The sequence below is a fragment of the Herpailurus yagouaroundi genome, unplaced genomic scaffold (genome assembly GCF_014898765.1).
Source record: "Herpailurus yagouaroundi ecotype Mexico unplaced genomic scaffold, PumYag 253, whole genome shotgun sequence".
Lineage (NCBI taxonomy): Eukaryota > Metazoa > Chordata > Mammalia > Carnivora > Felidae > Herpailurus > Herpailurus yagouaroundi.
Window position 1 is genome coordinate 4647994 of NW_024412470.1, and position 17620 is coordinate 4665613.

Sequence of the window (17620 nt, forward strand, 5' to 3'; positions counted from 1 at the left end):
TGGCTGAAGTCGGACGCTTAACCGACTGTGCCACCCAGGCGCCCCAAAATTTTTTTTTTAAAAAGAAAAAAAAGAGGAAAGAAAACCGGTCTGGTCTTAGAACTAGCAGCCTGCCTCCTGTTCCCAAGATGTCTGAATCAGCTGGAAACACACATCGCCTTGAACTGCTTTGCGGGATGATGACGTCTGTTCTGAGTCCCTACCTGTTCTTCTGTGGGGGGCGGATGTGGAGACGCGGTCACTTGCTAATCTGCCCTGAGGGAAGGAGGCACCATGATCCTTTGCGCGGGTCACCCTTTGCGCGGGTCACCGTTGTGTATGAGGGATTACGAGGTGCCTAACCCAACCCCTTTGCTTTTCTCTTCTCTTCTTAAAAATAGAATGTTGGGAAGGTCATCACCAAAGGGTGCCGCTATGTTGTCATCGGCCTGCAGGGCTTCGCCGCGGCCTACTCCGCCCCATTCGGGGTAGCCACCAGCGTGGTCTCGTTCGTCCGCTAGCGGGCGCCGCGGGGACCGACGCGCTGGAGAAAGGATGGACGCTCTCCTGCTCCGGGAGCCTGTGAATCCGGGACCATTTCAGACCCGAACCCGCAAAATCCCTGGGGGAAGACAACGGCTTTCTTTGTTGAATTGGATGAATGCTGTGAATGGAACATCCCTGCCCATCTGCTGAGCTTCTCATGACTCTAGGACACGGGTGGCTCCGACGGACGATCCCGCAGAGTGAGGCCCGTGTTCGGTTTGGGGTTATGGTTTGCCCTCGGTTCCCAGGGCAGCGGAGGCGCTGTCCGGCTGTCTGTGCCCCATCTCCTTCCTCCACCCGTTTGTCACCAAGAAGCAAGGAAGGAAAATCTCCGTGAAGGTCGTGATGCTTCTTAGACTGTTGATGAGACGGGTGACTGTTTAAAGTAGATGAAGCTTGTGATTCCCACCCTCCTGTGACACCAGCACGCAGCCGCTGGTGATGAGGCAAGGAGGAAGTCCAAGTGCACATACAGGCTGGGTTGCACAGGTCGCTGGAGGGAGTGCCCGCGTTGTGCCCAGGCCAGCCCAGTGTGGCTGTGTGTTTGGAGCTGCACGCCTGTGGCCGGCTGACGGTGGGCATCCTGACTCCACTGCTGGGCACCGTCGCCTACTCCCCACGGCTGTCCGTGCCTCTGTGCCAAGCCACCGAGGGCACTTTGTCTCGGGAGAGAAGGAGACACTAGGCCTGGCAGGGGAAGTGTGCGATTTAGAGGAGGAACCAGGAAGTAGGAGACGGGTGTGTTGGAGGTAGACAAAGAAAGATGGCGGACGGGAGAAGTGGCAGGATGGGGGTCGGGTCTGGTGTACCGGTGCTGGGAAATCTTAGGTGGGCTGGGCTTCCAGCTCTGGGTAGGGACCAGGGAGGCTGGGCGGCTGGAGGTGCCATGGCTGGCGCTGAAAAACCCTCTGAGGCCCATGAGCTCTCACCGGCTGCCCGTGTAGCATCCTTGTCGTTTGCTGCCAAGTTTGTCCCCGGGACAACCCACGGACTGCCATTGGACCGTTGGCCGGGGAGGTGAAAGGAGAGGAGGCTCCTCTTCCCATACCCCTCGTGATGGGCCACTGTTCCACCTGTTTCCAGAATATCCAGAGGTCCAAAGTGATGGCTGCTGATCAGTCTGTAGAATGGGTATTAACACCTGCCTGTGGCCCCGACAAGTTTCCCAGACTCCGCAAAGGAGGTCTCCGGGTTCATGCCTTGCCGGTCAAGCCGACGAGGTGGCCCCCGGAAGTGAAGAAGGTGGGCAGACAGACGGGGACAGAAAAAGGAATGGGTGGAGGAGGAAGTTGTAGCTGGACTCAGCCTCACGTTCTGGAAACCCACGTTGCAGATGAACTTGGATCTGGTTCCTGGACCATTAGTATTTGTGAGGAAAAGAGAAAACAGACAGTCTTGTTTTAACTCAAATGAGGAAAGTTGATAATGGCACATTTTCACACATGTAAGATAAATATAGCTTGCCTGGTCACGCTGGGATTGGGGGGAGAGACGTGGTTTAGTGGGAGAGCCAGGCGGGCCTGTCCGGCCCACCAGTGACAGAAGGGGGACAGGAGGAAGCAGCCTGCCACCAGTGACAGAAGGGGGACAGGAGGAAGCAGCCTGCCGTGAACTTGAAGGATGCCCCTCCCCAGGGGGCGGGGGTGGGGGGTGGCTGAGAAGCTTACTGAGTCCCCTTGGGGGGATGGAAGCCTGACCCAGAAAGGGACCAGAGCTGCCAGGGCCTGTCCAGTGAAGACCTTCCCTACCCCACTCCCAAACTGGAGACACTATCAGACCAGACACATTTGACCCTGAAACTCATACAGTCTGGTTAAGAATTAACCCAGAAATTTCTTAAGGCGGAACCTCGCAGGGATTGTCCTGGGAGCCAGATTCGTGTGTACAGAAGATGAACTTCAAGCCGCTCAGCCTCCCCGGCGAGTGTTCACCTCCCCGGCCACCAGGCACCCGTGTGGCAGATCCCCTATCACCTGTTCTCTGTCCTCAGCTTTGTTTTTTTAACATCAGGGTCCACGCCACACTGGGAATTGAGTTTTAGAGCTTTGCTTTTACACGCTTGAAAGAGGCTTCTTTTGTATCCTTTTCTTGCCCTGTTATGTAAATAAAACCCTCAACTTGTGTAATGTTTCTGTGTGTAACGAGTTTTTCTCCCCCCTCACTTTCTGGCCTTGCCCCTGAGAGACTCCCGCAGCCTCCTGCCAAGGCTAACTTGTGCATCAGGTGAGGGCCAGTCAGGCAGCACAAGCAGCCTAGTGCCCCTCCAAGGCCCAAGGGGAGGGAGAGGGTCCCTATTCGCCAGAACTCTGCTTGGGTGTTAAGGGGAGGGGGGAGGGGTGGAGGCAGGGGGTTGTCTAGAAACCCAGCAGGAAAGGTTTCCAGCTCACATGTTTGTCATAAGTGAACATTTCCAGAACCTCCCATTGCTCAAAACCAGCCTTTGTGCTCCAGAGCCAAAACATGTAACTCGAAGATAGAGGCTGGGTCTGAAAAAGGAAGGTGGTTTCTTACTTTGCCAGGCAGAGGAGGCTGCAGCCAACCAGTGCCCCCAGGACTGCAAGCACCCCCCTCCCCCTCCCAGGGTAAAGGGCTGAGGAGTTTGAGAGAAAAATATAGGACCTGTATTTTCTGAGAGACATTTTACTTACTAGATTACCTCTATATTATAAAAGGACAGAACCCGGGGCGCCTGGGTGGCTCAGTTAAGCATCCAACTTCCGGCCCGGGTCATGATCTCATGGTTCGTGGGTTCGAGCCCCTCTGTGCTGATAGCTCAGAGCCCGGAGCCTGCTTCAGATTCTGTGTCTCCCTCTCTCTGTGCCCCTGCCCTGCTCATGCTCTCTCTCTCTCTCTCTCTCTCTCTCTCTCTCTCTCTCTCAAAAATAAACAAACATTAAAAAAAAAAAAATACACTCAGGAGCAGCTGGACGGAAGCGAAGCGTAGGGCAAGGTACGGGCACAGAGCTCCCATGCCTCTCCAAACGCTTCTCTCCGCAGATCTCCGTGTGCTCCCAACCTGCAAGGTCTCCCGAACCCTGTTTTCACGGAGGCTTCTTTACGTAGGATAATTGACTAAATCATTAGCAATTAGTAACAATTCAATCTGCATCCCCTTTCCTCTCCTGGGAGTCTGGAGGGAAGTGGAAAGTTCCAACCACGTAATCGTAATCTTCGGGCAACCTGCCCAAAACCTCAGGTTACCTGGGGGGCTTCCTCATTAGCATAGCAAAAGACACCTTGCCTGCTCTCCAGATTCCAGAAGGCGGGGCACCTGGGTGGCTCAGTCGGTAGAGCGGCTGACCCATGCTTTTGGCTCAGGTCATGATCTCACGTTTCATGGGTTCAAGCCCCACGCCTGGCTCCGCCCTGACTGTGCAGAGCCTGCTTGGGATTCATTCTCTCGCTTCCTCTCTCTGTCAAAATGAATAAATAAACTTAAAAAAAAAAAAAATTCCAGAAGGGTTTTAGGAGCTTGTGTCCAGAACAAGGACTAAGACCAACTATAGATTCATTATAAATCACCGCATTACAGGAAGGTAAAGTGAACCGGAGGGGTTCTGGGTAGGGGAGCCCTCGGATCATCAGGAGGTTCGGAGGTCATGTGTGGCAACCTGCTGTTGGGCATAAAGCAAAGCTGGAAGTGGGGGACCTTGATGTCTTCAGCCACTTCCAAATCACCCTGCTGTGCCTCTGCCCAGCACATGTTCTTTGTCAGACAGCCTCCAAGTGACATGTGTCACCAAGAAGCACCCAGAAGCAAAACTGGAGCTCAGGCCTCCTGTGCCTTCCCCGGGTCCTCCTGGGCATGGCGGTGCCCTCAGCAGAAGATGGCCGTGGGGCTGGGAGAGCCTCACAGGAGTTTTAGACTGAGGCAGCTGCTGTTTTGGAGTTTGTACCTACGATGTCTTCCCGCCCCCAACCCCCGCTCCTGACTCTGCAGGACTGACCAACTGAACTTAACTTTGTGACGCCATTCCCCCCCCCCCCCAAATGTTTTGAAAACTGTATAGATCTTCCTGTAAATTAATTTTAAAATACAAATGATGTTCAGAATTAAAGGGGTCAAATGCCCTCCGCATCTTGGAAGGGATGTCTTTGAGAGATTCTGTGGTTTGGCCAAAAGCCTGAGAAAAACCATCTCAAACTCCCTCAACCGTTCATGGGGAAATGTGGGAAAAAATCATAATACGTGGGATTTTTTTTTTTTTTTCCTTTTTAGGAGGCGAGGTTTTTGAACCAAACCACCCCCGTGACCTTCATAGCCAAGGGGAAAGGAGGTATCCTCAGATTTTCTGGAAGGCTCAGGGCCAGAACCCCCTAGGTGCGAGAGCCACAAAGGGCAGGGCCTGGAGGAGGAAGAAAGGGCAGAACAGAGATTTGGTTGCTGGACGCATTAGGCAGGATCTCCCCGGAGGGGGTGCCCAGCACCTTCCAGTCTGCACCATCTAGGACACAAATTAGGGTCAGAACTCAACACCTCCAGGGCTGGCTCTGCTGGTTTTTGTTTTTTTTTTTTGGTTTCTTTACAGGCGTTTCTCAGGTGATTTGCTTGCATAACCTGTAGACAAGGCTGTAAACAAGTGCGGCTGGTTCAAAGTTTACACAGAAATGAGAGCGAAAGCGCAGAGCGAACTAAGAACAAACCCTTCCTTTAATTCCAGAGCAAAGGCCTTCTGCCCAGACCTGCTTTCCTCATTCAAAATGGAGGGAAGTCATCTGGTTTTGTTTCCCTCCCTACGAGAGAGAGAGAGAGACGTTTGGAATCGCTGCAGAAGTAAAAAGGGGTGAGCTAACACCTTTTTGGGCTGCTTTGCAAGGGACTCACCTGCTGGAAAAAACACTGTCGGGGTTTATCTTCCTCCGTTGTTGAAAGAGCCTGGAGTTGGGTATTCTCACCATGCCCACACTCGGAGCCAGGAAGCAGGGGCACTCTCCGCTGTGAATGATGGGTTGTGTATTTGAGATCTTGAGCATTAAGGAGAAAAAGAGCATGGAAGTTATTTACGAACTTCTTTCATTGCCACTATTTTTCCATGCCAAAGCCAGTTTGGATTTCACTTTGGGCGCTTTCATTTCAGTAAGTCAGGGAGCCATGCCCCCGGTCCCACAAGCCCGGGATTCCACGTGCTCCGCCAGTTCCGCGGGTTCCCCGGGATTCCACGTGCTCCCCCAGATTCTGCGGGCTCCCTGGGGTTGCACCTGCTCCCGGGGATTGCACGTGCTCCGCGGGATCCCTCGTGCTCCCACAGATTTCACGTGCTCCCCAGCACGCTGCCTGCTCCACGGGTCTCAGCTCTGCAGCCCCACGGCGGCATCGGAGAGGAGGACCAGGACGCGGTCGACCAGCGATGAGGCGCTGTGCCGGCCGGGTTAACCCCATCCTTATGTTTGATTCTGGGGCCAGGAGGCCGTGAAACCGGGTCCCACGCTGTGCTCTTTCAGCCACTTGGAGCTGCCCCTCACTCGCGTTTCTCTCGGACTCCTTCACCGCGAGTGACCGCGAGGAAGAGGGAACTTTCACCGCAATCACATCCAGCTCGCATTCCTGGTCCCAATAACGTGATCCAAGAAGGCAGCTAGAAACTGCAACACGAGACTTGAGGTATTCACCAGCCCGTCATACCACGAATGTTTGAGATGCTGAGATTGCTTAGATGCTGCTTTACCAAAGGCAGGGCACAGAGTGTAGAGGCTGCTTTTAGGCAACAGGCTTCAGCGATGCAAACTTCAGTGATGGAATCTTGAGCGAGGCCAAAGGGCCCCCAGCGACCAGAGAGCGGCATGCAAACAGGCTCACTAAGCACACCCACCCCAGAATGGCCACAGGCCCTAACTGGCCAAAAAAGGGAAAAATTACATAGGTCCCCATACTTGCTCACTCAGTCCTGTGACTATAGCCCCGCCTCCCCACCACTGCTTGGAGACCGACAGTCTCTCCTTTGCTGCCCTGCCTGCTGCTCCCATGAGGTGTGGGCAATGAACTCTTCTGTTCTGCTTCGGGTGAATTCTTTCACCACTGGCTGCAGCTGCCCCTACCCAACTGGGATGTCCCACATTTTGTGGCACCTCATCCAATCGCAGCGCCCCACACAGAGGGCAGGATGGGGCTGGGCCGGGGAAGGGATCTGTGACCCCAAGTCAGTGTGGTTGCATTTACCATATTTGTCACACTTCTTTGGTGTGGTTTCTGCAGCCACAGTTACTGTTCCCATTGACTGGTAACTGTTTCCCTGGAGCCAGACCCCCATGGGGCCAGGGGCCAGGTGCCCAAGCCCAAGCCCCGAGGCTAGCAGGAAGCTGCCCAGCATAACAGAAAAAGCACTGGAATCAGACAACCCGGCTTCCAATCCTCTAGCCGTGTAACCTTGGACAAGTTCCACAACGCCTTTGAATTTCAGGCTTCGGTTTGGTTTCTTTTGTAAAGTAGAGGAAGTAATACCTGCTTCAGAGGCATATTTGGAAGATCAAATATGGAGTGTATTAAGAACTGAGCGTGCAGGATGTTGAGCGTGCTCCTTCCCCAGGTGCCCCTAGCTGAAAGTCAGCTGGCTGTCTGTGACCCATGGACATGTGCCGGGAGGGAAAGAAAACCTAAGCGAGTTGGGGTGGGGATGAAAGAGGACAGGGGCCAGAGGACATCTAACCACTGAGCCACCCAGGCACCCCAAGGCTGCCTTCACTTTGACCTCGAGCGTTTTAGTTGAGCTCTTCTTCCCAGCTTGTCTCTCAACTCAAGCCAAAGACCCTGTGGGCGAAGCATCCCAGGACAAGACAATGACTGACTTAACCTTCACTGCCTACCTGCCCGTCTCCACCCACCTTCGCCTCACATTTTCCTTATATAAACCTGGAACCATTTTTGGCATTTTGGAGATTCCCTTGGAGGTCCTAGTCCACTCTTTTCCCAGCGGTGGCCTCCCTGAAATAAATTCCTTTCTCATTTCACCCGTACTTGCTTCTCCACCTCTGGATTTTGTCAATGGCAGGTGGCCCAACCTGGTCTGTTTGGATGCCCCCCTTTCCCCGCCAGGTGCTCTTGTACTCCAACCGGCTATGGGGGCGGGGGTGAGGAGGGAACTGGTGGGAGACAGGGAGACACAGCTGCCTCCTCATCCACTGTTAGCGTTTTCCTCTCTTCCCCCTAAACTCATCCTTTATCCACTGGGAATGGCTTCCAGGTTCCTGATGGGAGCAGAGCCCCTGCCTTCCCTTTACTTCAAACAAACCCAGTTGGAGCTGCCCAAGAGCTGGGGTGGGAGCAGGGGCTCCAGAGCAGCTTATCTGAAGCAGGTGGCTCCGAGGTGGCAGGAAACGGTTTGTTTGTAGCTTTCTTTTTCCTGCCATTCCAGACGAGGAGGACTTTGCACTTTCACCCTGAACTCGGTTAAGTTTGCCCCGTGGCCTCGTTTCCCAATATCCAGCCTGGTCTTATTTGTAACCTGGGGTTGCAGAGGAAGTCCCGTCAACTCCTCTGTGCACAGTGTTCAAAGGACGAACCGGCAGCTTGAAGACCCCTGGGAAAGCTCAGGGCTCTCAGGAGGGTGGCCGGGGGGACACCGTCATGGCTCATGGCAAACACGCAGCGGACCTACCAACTCAGTAATAACAGTTATGAGGACCAGGACAGCAAATACGCACTTTCAGTAATCACCCGAGGTGGCTCTACACCCAAATGTGGTCACTCACTTATTCAGCAAATAAGCTTTGTGCACCTGCCATATGCTGGCACATGCTAGATGGCCGGGCTACTCCATGGGGAGGCAGCGGGAGGGGGGCGGTTGTAGCTATGTGTCCTGGGCTCACACTGCCCCAGTTGGAGGGCGGCGCGCGGGTCCTTGTTAGGAGGGTGCGGAGAGCATGACGGAGTCCTTCTGATTAGGGAAAGGGTTAACATCAGGCGGGGAGAGAGAAGGGACTCTCAGGGAGGCAGACTGTAGCTGCAGGTGGGAAGCTGAAAAAGCAGGTGGGGTTCTCCCCGTATAAAATCCTTTATGGGCACCCTCCCCCCATCATCCAGGGCATAAGCAGGGGGGATCTAAATAAGACAGGCAATCTAACCCTAAGGCGATAGATGCGGGCTCTTGGCGCTCCCCTAACCACCTTACACCTGGGTTAGGGAGTGATGACCTGTGAGTCTGACCACAGATGCTCACCCCTTTAAACCAGGAGACGCTGTATGGCCGAAGGAGTGGGATGTCCAACCCCTAAGACCCCTCTGGAGGGGCCTGTTCACCGTCTACCCCCACTGCCGTAGAGGTAGCCGAGGCGGGTCCCTGGATTCACTACAGCAGAGTGAAGCCGGCATCTCGAAACCGGGAGTGCGTTCCTGATCCCGCAACACTGTGCAAGCTCACCATACTGAGAAGCAGTGTGCGACCCCAGAGGCCCTGGACACTGCAGCCCTGCTTTAGTCACTCCGGAAGCTGACTTACCTATGCCCGGCAGAAGCTTGAGGAATCGTGGTCCGGTGGAACAGACAGACTGTTCTTATTTCCTATATCTGGCCCCTTACTGTGATGCACTGTCACCCTTGTTTCTTGCTGTTATTGTGACTCTTGCTCTACTCTTCACCGTAGACTCGGCAGAGGCCGCCTCCACCGGATGGGAATATGGTGAGAAGTTTCTGTCAGCACTCACCTGCCTTTTGGGGATAGGATGCTTCGTTGGCATCAGCATGGGGGATCAATGGCCATGGGAGGCTAGAGAATTAGATCCCCGTGAACCTTATAATGGGATAGAATACCCCAGCCCTACTACCGGGGTTTGACTCCCCAAAGCCTCAATTATTGGGGGGAAAAAAAAAACTGTCTTGCCTGGTGGGGAAGGAAGTTCACTGCTTCTGTTGGAAGCTGAAGATGCCTAGGCCAAAGATTTTATAGCTCAACTTCCTGGGAAACCCAATGGTGGGGGGACCCCAGATCACCTTGAGCCACATCCCCACCCCTTGTCTAACTTTTCCCCTCCAAGAAGCCTGGGACAATGTCAATGGAGCCATCGAATGGCGGGCCCCAGGGGGACTAGACTGCGTATGTGGAAGCACAGCCTGTACCGTACTTCCCTCAGGGTGGTCAAGGTCATGTGTGCTGGGAACTATTTGTCCATCTTTCTTCCTGATCCCACTTGCCAGAGGGGGACATTTGGGAGTCCAAGTGTAGGGAGACAGGGAGACTCAAAGGAAATGACATGTTCTACAAACTGGCTGTTGGAAAGATGACGAATGGCCTCCCGAGTATATAATTCAATATTTGACCCTGCCGCCTGGGCAGAGGACGGGTCCTGGGGCTACCGCACTCCCATTTACGCACCAAACTGCATAATCAGATGGCAAGTAGTTGTAGAAATGATAACGAATGAAACTGCCAGAGCTCTTAACTTACTAGCCAAGCAGAAAACCAAAAGGCACAATGCCTTCTATCAAAATCGCTTAGCCTTCGATTTCCCGCTTGCTTCTGAGGGAAGAGTTTGCGGAACGTTTAACCTGAGCAACTGCTGCCTGCGGATAGTTGCTGATGGAAAAGTCAGAGAGGAGACCACAGATCGAATGAGAAAGTCGCGTCCCAGTCCAGACCTGGAAAGGTTGGGACCCCGGGGAGTTATTCGGGGGGATGGTTTTCAACCCTTGGGGGATTCAAATCCCTCCTGGGAATTATCCTCTTGATTTGGAGAGCTTGCTTAATCCTACCTTGCCTAGCTCCCCTGGCTATATGGTCTGCCTCCAGCCTCACTGAGGCAAAGGTCGAAAGAAAAACAGCCGTGCATGTAATGATGTTACGAAAATATCAACCTCTAAATCAAGATGATGCTCTTTGACTCAAAACGGGGGTGGGGTGGGGGGGGTGGGGGGGGTCCGACCATCAAAGGGAGGGAATGTGGTAGGGTCCCCTCCCTAAGGAATGTGGTGAGCAAAGACCTCAAGGTAAAGGAAGACAACCTGGCTATGTGCATAGGTGACATCCCTCACGACCCTGTAACAGGAGACCACCCGATCAGACTGTACGTCTCATACGTTACCCATATATAGGAGACAGGGAAGTAGAAAGAGCGGAAAAGTTTACACCACGTGGTGTTCAGGGCTCGGTTTTTCGGATACAAACCCTCTGAGCCCGTGTCGGCACCAATAAAGCTGCTTCCCGGAAAGAGAAGTCTCGGTGTCACGACTCTCTGGGTGAGAATCCTGCTACAACTCACGTCAAGCACTGATGCAAACTGTAAAAGGTACCCAGCTACGAGATCTCACCAAGACCAGCACCAGCTGACAACACCCCAGAACTCGTAACAAGCAGAAGCAGAGGAGGTCCGCAGGGGCAGAGACTGATCAAATCCCTCCAAAAAGGAAGGATTAAAAAAAAAATTTTTTTTTTAATGTTTATGTGTTTTTGAGAGAGGGAGAGACAGAGCGCAAGTGGGGGAGGGGCAGAAAGGGAGGGAAGCAGGCTCCAGGCTCTGAGCTGTCAGCACAGAGCCTGACTTGAGGCTCGAACCCACGAGCGGTAAGATCCTGACCTGAGCTGAGGTCGGACGCTCAACCGGCTGAGACCCCCCACGCGTCCCTAAAAAGGGAGGATTTTTGCAGCAAACTGTCAGCCTCTTCAGACACGACCCTCTCTGACCGTTTCGGAAAGGCACCTGCCGCCGAAGGCTCTGAACAGAACTGAGATCCTTCCCTGCTTGAACATAGCAAGCACGGGTGCCGAGAGCTGACCTGGACCGGACTGAGGCCTTATCTCAACTGCGAACCCACGGGCTGACTTCGCGTCTGGTTCCTTAACTTCCCACTCTCTGGGTTATCTTGTTGTGTGATTCTTATGTTCTGCTCTGTGCACCGTGTAAGAAGCCGAGTTAGTCACGTGGCGAAATGTCATTGAGTCTGGAATCCTGAACCTGCTTCTGATCACGTCCACCTTGCTTTATGACTGAATACGGCGGACGCTGTGGAAAGACCCAATCTATGTGCGCGCCTTCATAGCTTGGTGGTGACAGAGGTGCCGTGGGATCAACCTCCAAGAGAAGGAGGCAGGACTGGGCAGAGAAGGAGGCAGGAACGCTGAAGCTAGAATGGCCTTACAGGGTTGACCTGACTTGCTCCACGATGGCCAGGCCTTAATGCCCCATGCTGGGCAGTCCCCGGATGTGGGCTACCCTCTGGGCAAGGTGGCTCTCCAGAGCTGAGGCAATCTTAAAAGCACTCTTAGCTGGGAAGCTGGCTGCAGACCTTCCCAGGAGCGGGGGCAGAGTCCTTCCTCGAAGGCCGATCTGGGTGGCACATCTGGGCGTCGACCAAGCGGGCTCTGCAATCTGACTCCACAACTCCCTCCCTCCCTGTGTGACCTCGGGCAAGGGGCTCAACCCCTCTGAGTCACGGTTTGCCCATCTGGCGAAAGGGGGTGATAACTGTACCCACTTTGTAGTTATCGGGAGGATATTAATTCTCACAACAGGGAAACCCATAGAAAGAGCTCTCAGCGTCATTGTGATTGTTATTATTTCTGGAAATTAAAAAAAAAAAAAAAAAAGTAAGGTCTGGCCTTGAGGGAACTTTTATTTGATTATTTGGTTTCAATTACAGTCCAGCGTGAAGAGTGCCTTCCTGAGGAGATCAGAAATGGCCCCAGACCCTCTCTTGGGAAGGCTCCCCAAAAGGCAGGGATGTCAAAGCTGGGACCTGCGAGTCGCGCACGAGCTGTCCAGGCAGAGCGGGGAGAAAGGGTGGGGAGGAAAGAGGGTTTCGGGCAATGGGAGTAACATCTGCAAAAGCCCAAAGGGGAGAGAAAAGAGCTGCAGAGGGGCACCCAGGGGGTGGCGGGGAGGGGACAGCAGCCCCTCCCTGAGTCATGAACACTGACCTTGGCAAAGGGAGGCCTTTACAGAGGAGATGCTTTCAGCCGTGAGCATGGCCTGTCCCAGTCTGGTTAGCTGGGGCTGGAACCAGGCAGCCAGGATGTTCCGGGCCTTGGAAGTGAAGGCTGCTGGGCAGAGACTTGCCTTGACCTCCAAGGCCGGGAGTGTGGGCCGGCGGCCCCTGCCTTGGAGCCCTGCTGAGGCCCTGGGCTGGGAGGTCCTTATGGGCACTTGGCAGGGAACGTCCTGCCCGGCTGGGGACTGGGAAGCATCCGCTGCTAACACAGAACTCTAGAGGGAGAAGGGGTCTAGGTGTTTCCTTCCACTGGCTTCCAGCCCCGGGAAGTAATCTGAGCACTGTGCAAGGAGTTAGCAAACCCTTGAACCAGTCACTTTACCTCTCTGGGCCTGGGTATGGTTGAAGCGGATGGTGCATTATTAGCAACCCGTTGCCCTGGTATCCTGAGTCTGAGGGATTTTCTTGCAGCTTCTTCGCTCTTACAAAATCCCATCTTGTTTACTTTGATCCCTGCTTATCTTTTCTTTCTTCAAGGGGGCCATTTCCTATTCCTCCTTCCTCTTGCCCTCTCAAGGAGCTCTCAAGGCCACTTCGACAATCAGCCGCCTCCTCTCCTCCGCCCCCTGAGAAGGAATCAGAAACAATAGGCATCATTTCCCCGGCAGCCTCTGTCCCATGTCCAGAAGAGCCATCGAGTTGTTTTCTGGCACCGTTGCAGTTTTCCCCAAGCTCACCACACCCTCTGCCCTGCTGTCCCTCGTGACCTGGCTTCCCCACGACAGGCCAGCAGAGGCCTAGCCCTGGCCTTTGCCCCAGCCCTTCTGTCCGCAGCCTCCCAGCCCTGACCTGGGAACTTTGCTCCTCTCGGGAGGCTCAGCTCAACGCCGCCTCCTCCATGAAACCTTCCCTGATCTCAGCTGCTGGAATGAATCAGTTCTTCCTGCATGTCCTGGGTCTAAGCCTTCCTTTTATTCTGCTCTATATTGGCATCAGTTGATAACACCTGTGATTCTCCGTGCTGTCCCCGGCCTGAGGTTTGCATACAGTAGGTGCTGGATGAGTGATGGGGGGGGGGGGCAGAAAACCAAGGAAGAAAAGAAAGGAAATGACGCAGATCTTTCTAGGAAGTTTTGTGGTGCATCTAGAGAAAAACTGATCCCTACTTACGGCTTTATGTACAACATAAAACACAAAATCTGTGGAGTGTCGTGAGCCCCAACAATTCCACGGGACAGCTCTGCTTAGGCACAAGGAAGTAGGCTATTAACAAGGTATCCCTGTGTGATCGCTGGCAGCACTAGAAAAGTCATCTGGGAGGAACCTGCTGCTGCACTCAGCTGCCCCTTGTCCTGAGTATGTGTGGGTGGTGGGGACACTGACTAGGCCGTTCACGGGTCTGGTCACGGGGGCTGCCCTAGGTATGATCGGGAAGTGAGTGGAGTTTGGCCTGACTGAGGGGCAGCAGGACTGCCAGAGGGAGTGGAGGGTTCGGGGTAGCCTGGGAGGGGACGAGCTCGGGGAGCTGGGAACAGGCCATCATGCAGGCCACGGGGGTCATGGTGGTGACAAGGCTCTTGTTCAGAGTGAGGCAAGGCGCCACTGCAGGCTTTGAGCAGACAAGGGCAGGGCCTGACTTCTGGGATAACGGCGCCTTATGGTGAGGGACTGTCGTCAGCCCATTTCACAGATGAGAAGGCTGAAGCAGAGGAAGCCAGGGGCCCAATCCCCGCCCACCCCACTGGGGGATGTGATTCTCCGTCCTAGCGCCCTGCTTCCCGCCATCCCACTCTGCGGTTACAGGTCCCTCTATTGGTCGTTTGCTTGTCTGAGGCCTCACTCCCACCACTGGAATGTAGGCTCCGTGACAGCTGGGACAGTGTGGTTCCCTGCTGCATCCTGAGTGCCTCGGACAATGCCTGTTACATAGCAGGAGCTCAGCGAGCCTTTGCTGATGTGTGAACAAAGACAGACAGCCTGGGGGGGGGGGGGGGTGGTGCTGGTGTGCTGGGTGATGTTCTCTGGAGAGCTGAGCACTTGAGGTTCCCTAGGGAATTCCTGGGGCTCTGAGCCAGCCTGAGGCCACATATGCGGGTTTCTGCCTGGGACCTCTCCCTGTCCCACTATGGCGCTGTATCTTGGAGAGTCAGAGAAGGGTGCCTGGCTGTGTGACACCCTTCGTTCATTCTTCCTTCTTTCTCATGCTCAGTCACTCACGGTTGTCCAACCAGTGTTCCTTGAGCACTCCTCTGTATACTGGACTGGAGTGGCTCACCAGTGACCAACACTGTGGCTGGTGCCTGCCCCCTTGGACTTTGGCAGCGAGGGTAAAGGAAGAGGAAGCTTTTATGGGTTCTTAGAATAGGGTGAGGGAAAGGTGATGGAGCCCACTCCATGGTGAAAAGCCACCCCTAGCTGCGGTGGGGACAGGGCGGGCCTGGGGTGGGCATCCGAAGGGGGGCAGGGGGGCGGAGGCTCTGGGTTGCTCCGGAGACAGAGTAGCCTGGGCGAGGAGAGGGTGAGGGCTCCCTGGAGCCCCGCTGGGGACGCAGAAGGGACAGGATTTGCCAAGGTGGGTGTAGGGATGAGGGAAAGAGAGGAATCAAAGAACTCACTTGGATTCTGGCCTGAGCCACGGGGAAGGCACCGGCTGGGGGGGAGAAGCACAAGAATGCCAAGAGTCTTTTGAGTTCAAGGCCAAGACTGCTGTTGATTTGTTTAATTTCTACAATGCCTCTTCTCTGGGCCAGAAAATACAATGTGCAAGGCCAGGCCCCAGGGTTTTCTGCCGCAGCCATGGTATTTCCTGTGCCCTTGTTGTAACTTTTACGCTGGAACCCGGGGGAGTCACGTGAGCAGCCCGGTCCCTGACCTTGGCCTCCTGCGGCAGAAAGGGGACTCAATGTACACACTCTGCCCGCTGGTGTCTCCTGGCACTGGGGTCCGCTGAAGGGCACATCCCAGGCCCCCCGGGCAGGAGGAAGGGAGATGCCTTAGGTACATGCGCGCGAGGTGGGGCTGGGCGGGGAGAAGTACACGCGTGCCTGGGTGGGATGCACGCCCTGCTAGGGGTTTAATGTCACGTGGGATTTAATCCTCATAACAACCCAACCACACAGGTATTATCCTCACTATTTAAACAGGAAAGCCGAGGCGGAGAGGCCTCACCAAGTGCATCAAGCCTTACAGGAGATCGCTCAGGCCAGGCGGATCCCAAACCCCACTCCCGCAGTCATGCGTTTCCTTCTCCGGGAATGTGAGACACTTTTTCTGCTCTGGTCTCCCTCTCACTCCAAACCCCCAGCCCCACATATCCTATTCTGGTGGACTGTACTCCAGATGGCTCTCCAGTAGTACCTGTCTTCCCACTTGAGGGTCTGTGGGTCCTCCATGTTGTTTTTGCCCCAAACTCAACACAGAAGCTTCCAGAGTGACAAGTGGCTCTTTTGCCCGAGCAAGGAGATGTCTGTGCTGTGGCTAACACCACCTGCTGTATCTGGATTAACATGTGTGGGGAAGCTGAAACTCCTTTCTGCTTGATGTTAGGTCACTAAGCAAGCCACTTGGCTTAAAGGGGTGTGACTCTTTCATGGGCACCGGGGTGGCTCAGTGAGTTAAAGCATCCGACTTCAGCTCAAGTCGTGACCTCACGGTTTGTGACTTTGAGCCCCACATCGGGCTCTCTGCTGTCAGTGCAGGGCCCACTTTGGATCCTCTGTCCCCCTCTCTGTCTGCCACTCCCCTGCTCGTTTCCTCTCTCCCTCTCTTAAAAATAAATAAAACATTAATAAATATATATATTTTTAAAAGGTGCGACTCGGGGCACCCGAGTGGCTCAGTCGGTTGGACATTCAGCTTCGGCTCGGGTCATGATCTCACAGTTGATGAGTTCAAGCCCCACATCAGGCTCTGTGCTGACAGCTCAGAGCCTGGATCCTGCTTCAGATTCTGTGTCTCCCTGTCTCTCTGTCCCTCTCCCGCTTGCTGGCACTCTGTCTCTGTCTCTCTCTCTCAAAAATAAATAAATAAACATGAAAAAAAAAGGTGTGACCCTTTCAATGGAGTCTTTGATTGGTGTGGGTCTTGGAGACCATGGCTCTGAATTCACTCCAACTATTGGGAATCACCTTGCTTATAGTTATCACCATAACCTCCCTGGTGCAGTGATTCCTCACAAAAGCTTTCAATGCCTATTTGCAGCCAGTAAGTACCAAGCCGATGATCTCCCTGAGCCTGGAAGAGAAGTGAAGGTAACGGCTGACTTGGGGTTTGCAAACCTGAAGTTGTAGCCTGTGAATATCACAAAGAATCGGCAAGAAACATCACGACCTATGAATACCACGCAGATGATCCATACACGCTGTGGGAGCGGAGCCGAGAGTGGCTCCAGTGCCTCCAATTCTGATCACCTCTCTCGGTTAAGAGAATCTGATCAAAGGGGGCAAATTGCTAAAAAGAAAACCACAGGCCTCAAATGGCATCACTTGGGCCAAGTCACCAAACCGGGGCTTGGTACCTAATCTAATTGCAGCTTCAACCTTCCCCAGAAATTTAAGTCTTAACACTCAGTGGGGGTTTTCTGATCAGTGCCCCAGGGAATCTGTCACCTGGGTCTTCTCCACCGCCCACCCCCCAAAGGAAGATGAGGTCATCTGCATGTTAAGACCCCCTTCACTTTCCCCAGCAGAAAGTGATCTTGCCTGGGATAATCCTTTTCCTTTGCGAATATAACTCTTTGCGCCACCCTCTGGAATTCCTATAAAAACCTTCCATTTTGTACACCTGCTCCGAGCCCCCTTCTACTTGCTAGATGGTATGCTGTCCAATTCAAGAATCGGGCCAATTAGATGTTAACATTTACTTGGTTGAGTTTTGTTTTTTGACAAAGGACAGCAGAGGACTTTCTACCTGTTTTACTTGAACTGATAGGATCTTGTTTGTGAATTAAGGTTTATGAAATCTACTAGGGGTTTACTCAAAATAAATAAATAAATAAACTTAAAAAAAAAGAGTAGGGGAATGTCTGGATGGCTCAGTCAGTTGAGCGTCTGACTCTTGATTTCAGCTCAGATCATGATCTCACAGTTCGTGGGATCGAGGCCCTAGTGGGGCTCTGTGCTGACAGCATGGGGCCTGCTTGAGACTCTCTCCCTCTCTCTCTGCCCTGCCCCACTCTCTCTCTCCCTCTCTCTCAAAATAAATAAATACACTTTAAAATCTACTATGAGTTTCATGAGGACT

At 53.7% G+C, this 17620-nt stretch overlaps 1 protein-coding gene across 1 annotated transcript in view; it reads left to right on the plus strand.

Moving 5' to 3' along the window:
* Positions 1-2078, plus strand: part of CUNH1orf115 (chromosome unknown C1orf115 homolog) — an 8779-nt gene extending 6701 nt beyond the window's left edge. Inside the window, exon 2 of the mRNA XM_040460880.1 lies at positions 381-2078. Within this exon, the coding sequence (XP_040316814.1) occupies positions 381-500 (120 nt within the window). The 3' untranslated portion in view covers positions 501-2078. The remainder of the gene's footprint in view (positions 1-380) is intronic.
* Positions 2079-17620: the final 15542 nt, after the last annotated feature.